Source organism: Mus musculus, chromosome 10 (assembly GCF_000001635.26).
Source record: "Mus musculus strain C57BL/6J chromosome 10, GRCm38.p6 C57BL/6J".
NCBI classification, from domain to species: domain Eukaryota; kingdom Metazoa; phylum Chordata; class Mammalia; order Rodentia; family Muridae; genus Mus; species Mus musculus.
This window is the reverse complement of record NC_000076.6, coordinates 61,267,200-61,274,338: the sequence shown is the minus strand read 5'-3', so window position 1 is coordinate 61,274,338 and position 7,139 is coordinate 61,267,200. Positions and strand designations below refer to the sequence as shown.

Genomic DNA, 7,139 nt, shown 5'->3' with positions numbered 1-7,139 from the left:
ACTGAGTGCTTCCATGTTACCTGGAGTATAATGGGTATCAGCTCTCTGAGCTGACTTCAGAAATGAGCTGGCCACCCCAGACCCCAGCATCATTTCAAAGCCATAGCCACAGTTAAACACAACAACAAAATCAAAATAGCAAGGCCAATCAGATCCTCCCTGCTCTAAGTTTCCACCTGTGAGTAGTTTGAATTCGAGTCTCATTGCAAATTATTAAGGACATACTTGTAAAGTGAAGCAAGAACATGGGGTTTTCTGTTGGGCTCTGGGCCCTGACTGTGGAACTGTTCTCAGCGAGCTGCCAAGACAGCATCTGCTCAGCCTGTGGACGCTGTGTTCCTTGCACTACCGTGCTCAGTACTGTGACAGGGGTGGACACGCTGGGTGTTCATCTTTTGCGTGCTGTGGTTAACAATTATGCCACAGATGAAGAAACTGAGACTCAGCACCAGGATTTCCATACGAGCAGTTGGGCTGTAAAGCCTTGCAGCCCCCCCACCCCCTCATATCGTTGTGACCTGACAGTCCACAGCGCTATCATCTGCAAAGTGGGACGATTCAAGGGGTCAGGAGCTAGTTGGGCATCCTGACAGGGGAGGGGGAAGCTCCCAATCTGCGCCTTCAAAATTCAATGGGGACACTCCTGGGTGCGGTGGCTCTGGAGTAGTCACAGAGCCTGCAAACGGGGAGGAGCGGCTATGGGAAGAGGATCAGGCCGTGACTCCGGAAAGCTCTGGCGTCTGAAGGGACGATCACCCCGTACGCCGGGAGCCCCTGCGCGGGCTCCGCGTGGCACTTCCGATCCGGGCCGCATGCCTTAGCTCGCCAGGCCCGCCCCCGCCCCCGGCGCCCGCGCCCCCCGCCCGAGCCGCGCGCCCCGCCCCGCCCGTGTACCCGCCCCGCGCCCCTAGCCCGGCTCGCCGAGTCCCTGCGGCTCGGGACAGCGCGGGCGGACTGAGCTACCGCCGCTGGAGCCAACAGTGAGGGCGCCGTGCTGGGGGGCCGGGAACGGGCCAGCAGGAGGCGGAGGCTGCCGGCTGCTCTGCGATCCGGCAGTCCCGGGACTCTGACTCCTGGAGGTCCCCGTCCCCGCGCAGCCACATGGCTTGGCTCCGAGCTCTGCTCCACTGCCTGCTGCCCTGGTACTGCGCGCTCTGTGCCGCCGCCGGCAGTCAGACCCCAGGTGCGTGCGGGCCGGGCGCGCGGGGACGTGGGGTCTCTGGGGGTGCTGGCGGCCAGAGTGGCTCCTGGATGCAGGAGCCAACCAGGCAGAGTTCGAGGGGAGTGGAAGGCGGTGCGCCTGGTGTGGGTTGAGTTGCTTAGCTTTGGCTGCTTCTAGTAATCCCTGTCCCTTTCCTGTCACTGGAGGTAGTGTGACCTGCAGGAGAGGATTGGGAACTCTTCCAGTGAAGAAAAGTCACAACCCACCCTTCCCCTCACCACCCCAACCCTCCGCCATTGATCTTTCAATGCCCTGTCTCCACTTGTGGGATTGTTTGCACGTGCGCCTCTGAGTGTGCATGTCTAAGATGTCTCACACAGAATCAGGCTAACAGATGATTGCTTCCCATAGAAGAAAACTGTGGGCACTCTTGCTTCTGACCAGTAAGAAGTTTGTACCCTAATTCTCCTCCATAGCATCCTCAGACACTGTAGACCGTCTCCCAGGAAGAGAGCAGAGACATACCACACACATCTCACAGCACGGGTACCCTTCAGGTGCTTTTAGGCAAACAAGAAAAGGCTCTAGTTATTTCCAAACAGGGTTCATGTGCCCAAGTGGGACCGGTCTTGCGCAGTTTTGGGTTCTGCAATCTTAGCTGTCCAGCTAAGAGATAAAGGAGCACCATACTCCGAGTACAGTGTCCTGGGGGATCTCAAGGGTGCATCCTTCCTTTGTGTGTGTTTTATCAGTGCTGCGAGCTGAGGAGGCAAGAAACGGAACTGTGGAGAGTGAAAACTCCTTCCAACTTGTGTCCATGAATCACCAGGCCTGGAAGCCAATGAGCTGTCTTTTCTGACTGGCCGTTCACAGGGAGAAAGCTGGGGCGGGTGAGGATGGGGCCCACTGGCAAATGGCCTACAGCCTGGGGCCATGACCTCACACTTAAGTCAGCCCAAGTGGGCAGGTCACCCCCTGTGTCTCTTTTTATTTTGGAAGCTCTATATTTATCCTGCTTGGGGCTGGACAGTGCAGAAATCTCACAGCCACTGTGATGCTTTAAAAAAAATCTTTCCTTTCTAACCTCGGAAAAATATATAACGGTACATTCCCTCGCTTCCTCCTCCAGCTCCTCCTCTCTCTGTGTCAAGAGCCAGGGTCCCCTGGGTTTCTAGGTGTGTTTGTTTTGGCAGCCACACTCTTGGGAGCTTGGCAAGGGCCCTGCCCCAGGCCGGGCTGGTGACTTCAGCACACTGGGGGAGTTGAGGCAGATCTGGAATTTCAGCCCTTTCTAAGCAGTGCTCAAGGTTGGAAGGCCTGTTGCTCTGATGACAGGACTCTGTTTGACATCATTTATTTACTTCTAATATATATATATATACACACACACACATATACACACATATACATATATATGTATATATACACATATACATACATATGTATATATGTGTGTGTATATGTGTGTATGTATATATATACATATATACACATATACATATGTATATGTGTGTGTGTATGTATATGTGTGTATGTATATATATATACATACACACACATACACACACACACACACACACAACACATATATATACATATATATATATGTATATATATATATATATATATGTATATATATATGCCGATGGCCACAGAGCGAATGTATGTTCACACATTTATGTCTACCTGAATGCCATTCAGCCAAGTTCAGACTGAATGGGGGGTGGGGGTGGGGGCTCAGGTAGCAATGGGCAGAAGGTACTTGAACTTGAGGCTAAGGGACCTGTGATAAGTGATGCTCAGGGCTGCCTATTCATCATCTCCACCCTCACCCTATGACCCCCCATCCCTGGGTTCCCATCTTCCTCTTAACCTCTGCACAGTGCATAGTAAAGTGACTCTGTGTTTACCTCCAACAGACCTGCGCCTCTCTGGGAAACTTCACGACTATGTTGTGACGGTGCCTTGCAGCACAGATTTCCAGGGACGCTTCTTGTCCCATGTGGTGTCTGCCCCCGCAGCTCCCTCACCACGGAGCCACCTCCGCGTGGCTCGCAGCCCCCTGAGCCTGGAAAGAGAGACCCCGAGGCCTGGCGGTCCGAGGCAGCATTTCCTCTACTTTAATGTGACTGTCTTTGGGAAGCTGCTTCACTTGAGGCTGCAGCCGAACCGGAGGTTGGTGGCCCCAGGGGCCCCGGTGGAATGGCAGGAGGACTTTCGGGAACTCTTCCGACAACCCTTGCAGCAGGAGTGTGTGTACACTGGAGGTGTCACTGGAATGCCCGGGGCAGCTGTGGCCATCAGCAACTGTGATGGATTGGTAAGGGACACCACTTTTACTCCTGTTGTACATCAAGTTCCTTCCCCAACCCAGAGCCCCCTATAGATTTGGGATTTCCAAGGAAATGGTATACTACAACACATGTCAATGGCCTGTCTGTCTTCCAAATGGGCATCACCGTGGCTTGCTGGGTGCCAGGCTCTGCCAGGTGTGAGATCGTCCTAGTGAGACAGTACATTTTTAATGGTTTTCCTCACCAGGAATTCACCAACAAGCTACCTGTGGGGACCTCTGGGCCCAGACTAAAACAGGGCTGAGAAAGGCATAGTCTAGGGCAGTGGTTCTCAGCCTGTGGGTCACAACCCCATTTGGAGGTCAAGTGACCCTTGCACAGGTGTCACCTAAGACAACCAGCCACTCAGATATTTACCTCAGGATTCATAACAGTTATGAAGTAGCAAGAGAGATAATTTTGTGTTTGGGTATTGCCACAACATGAGGAACTGTATTAAGGGGGTCGCAGTGTTAGGAAGGTTGAGAAATACTGATGTAGGGTATACTGGTGGCTGCACTTGAAAGCTGTGCAGCTTTGGATAAGCTAACTAACATCTCTGTGCTTCTTTTCCTTGTGATTAAAGCAGGGGTTTACTTATTATTTGCTTATTTTTATTATCATTATTTGCTTATTGAGACAAGGTCTTTCCATGTAACCCTTACAACTTGAGATTCCCCCTGCCTCTGCCTCTGCCTCTTAGTGTTGAAATCATAGGCTTGGGCCCCTCCTCCGCAGCAGGATTTGTTTATCCATTCTGCATCTAGTTCTGCTTCCATTCTGGAAGCTGGGGATGCAACCCGGTCCCTGCCCTTACACACGGGGTGTGATGCTAATACCGTGTGAGCTGTCATTATGTCAGGTGATGCTAACACTGTGTGAGCCAGCTTCCCAGCCAGGCTCAGACGACGGGGGTCACACTGTCATTATGTCATATCTTCTTCTTTCCATGTGTTTCCTCGAAGCTCCCTGCTCTTCACTGACTACTCTACAAGGCCACTCATCCTCAAGATACCCTTACTCTCTCTCTCTGTTGCTCTCTTCTCTCTTCTATCTTTCCTCTCTCTCTTCTCTCTTTCTCTCATACACACACACACACACACAAAATATGTGTGTGTTGGATGCCTGTGTGTGCACACTTGGTCCCCCGTGTACCTGGGTGTGGCAGCCCAAGGTCAGCCCTCTAACCTTTCTCTCGATTGTTTACTTCTGCTAAATCTAAAAAGGACCAGATGGCCGCAGCGAGAATGTACGTTCATTCACACATGTACGTCTCCCTGAATGCCATTCAGCCAAGGCCAGGCTGACTGTGGGGGCTCAGATAGCAAATGGACAGAAGGTGCCTGAACTTGGGCTAAGGGACCTTTGCTAGTGATGCTTGGGAATGCTTGTCTCTGATTCAGTCTGTCACTAAAGCTGGTGCCTGCTGGTTTGGCTATGCTGGCTGGCTGACTAGTGAAGCTCTGGTGGGATTCAGGGTTACTGCCACACCCGACCTTCACATAGCTGTTGGGGATCAGAACTTAGGTCCTGCAAACACTTTCCAACTGAGCCATCTCTCTCCTAGCCTCTGGGATATATATATATATATATATATATATATATATATATATATATATATATACACATATATACATTTATATATTTCTTTACATTTAGCATGAGCTGCTGAGCACCCTGTCAGAGGTATAGTGTCTCCCTCTCCAGGATGGGGCCCAGGATCTGTATTGTCCACCATACTCTCCAGGAAATCTGGGGCAAGATTAACCACGGGTAGAATTTGAGAATACCAGGTTACAGGGTCAATGGAAAAGAAGAAGTTTGTCCAGATGAGCGGGTATTGCGTCTCTGTATGTCCACCTGGATGGAGACATGGAGTGATGCTTTGTACATTTTAGGGCTCAACTAAGATGTGAAGGGGTGGGCAGCACCATTCAGACCTCCTGAAGATCTGCCCTTATCATTGAAACCATTCACCAGTCTCCTGACAAGTGCTCACTGACTGCTAGAGGCTGCTGGGACCAGGGCCACATGGGAGCCTGACACAGGACCTAGTGAAGTAGTGTGTCTTACATGGCTATGGTGAAGAGCCCTGGATGACACTTGTGCCTGGTGGCTGGGGCTGATAGATGGTAGGGTTGATGCATAGGACATGCTTGGAGCTGGACATGCCTGGGATGGTGTGGCCTCTGTGTAAGTATTCTCTTTAGCTCTGTTGCCTTGGATAAGCTGTTTCCTGTCTGTGAGATTTACACTTTTAATTTTGTTTTTATTACATTTACTTAATTTCTGTGTCCATCTGCAAACATATGTAGGAATTTACTGCTGAGCGCTGAGCATGGCCTCTCCCGTTCCTGATGTCTACCCCACCAGATGACAGGACTGAGTGGGTGATGGAAGGTCACTGTCTCTGGCCCATTTGATCTCATTGATCACAAGTCAGATGAGAATGGAGCCCTGCTTAGACAGTCTCTTCACAAACAGCGATGAAGTTGGCTGTGGATCCGTCAAAAGAGGGCTTGTCTTACAACAAAAGGGGCATTAGATCCTGAAGGGCAAGCTCAGGATGGGTCTTGCTGTTCTCTGAATCTACAGCCAGGCCCAGACCTTGTAGAGTTCTGGTCTTGTGCTCCAGATAGGGCCAGGGAGAAATCAGCTTTGGGTTTCCAGAGTCTGGCCTTGAACCCTCCAGCCAGGCCTGCCCTGGGCCATGAGACACTAATGCCGAGCTGAAGAGGACTTGGGGGAGGAGGACCATTGTCTCAGAAATGCCCAAACATCACCAGGTGACTGCAAGTGACCCAGTAGGTTGCTCATTATGGCTACCAATGCTCTGTATCTAGAGGGATGTGGGAGTTTCAGTAGAGGCCAGTTTTTACAGAGTGCTGGAGGGACTGCAGGGTTCTGCTTCTAGATTGGAGTTGTGACCTCATTGGGTCTACCCAGAATATAGATTATCAGCTGGGTCCTGGGCCCAAGGCCCTGTGCTAGCCTTGCAAAGGGATTGGCTGCATAGTGCTCCCCCTCTACCTTCAGTGCTCTCTCTCTGCCTTCCGTGCTCCCCTCTGCCCTTGATGCTCCCCTCTGCCTTTAGTGCTCTTCTCTGCCCTTAGTGCTTCTCTCTGCCCTTAGTGCTCCTCCTCTGCCTCCAGTGCTCCCCCTCTGCCTTTGGTGCTCCCCCTGCCTTCAGTGCTCCCTCTCTGCCTTCAGTGCCTCTGTGAGTCAAAGTCTGGTGCGGAAGTGGCCACACGCGTAAGATTTGTCACATCTGGTTCTGCTTTCTCACTCTGCAAATGCTGCATTTTCAGTGGCGCTGGGTGGGGTTGGGAAGGGCCCTGTAGGCAGGATCCAGCTCTTCTTCTCCCACCCCTAAGTCCCAGAAGTCTCTGAGCCAGAGTCCTTTTGCCTTTAAAATGGGGCTTTAGTGGGCTGGGCTGGTGGCTCAGTCTTTGGTAAGGGACTCGCTGGGCAAACCTGAGGGCCTGAGTTCGGATCCATAGAGTCTCCCTCAGAAGCTAGGTGCTGTAGTGCGTGCCTGTGATCCTCGTGCTGGGGAGATCAAGACAGGAGAATCTGAACTTACCAGCGATTCAGTGAGAAACCAACTCAAGAAATAGAGTGGAGAGCAATTGAGAAAGACGCCA

The 7,139-nt window shown here is 51.5% G+C and overlaps 1 protein-coding gene across 2 annotated transcripts in view; it reads left to right on the top strand.

Moving 5' to 3' along the window:
• The first annotated feature begins 919 nt into the window (after positions 1-919).
• Positions 920-7,139, top strand: part of Adamts14 (a disintegrin-like and metallopeptidase (reprolysin type) with thrombospondin type 1 motif, 14) — a 76,308-nt gene continuing 70,088 nt past the window's right edge. For both annotated transcript variants that reach the window (NR_157278.1, NM_001081127.2), the window contains exons 1-2: positions 920-1,183; positions 3,082-3,482. Coding sequence is in view for 1 of the 2 variants with exons in the window: in NM_001081127.2 (NP_001074596.1) it covers positions 1,102-1,183; positions 3,082-3,482 (483 nt within the window). In the remaining variant the exon portion in view is untranslated. The remainder of the gene's footprint in view (positions 1,184-3,081; positions 3,483-7,139) is intronic.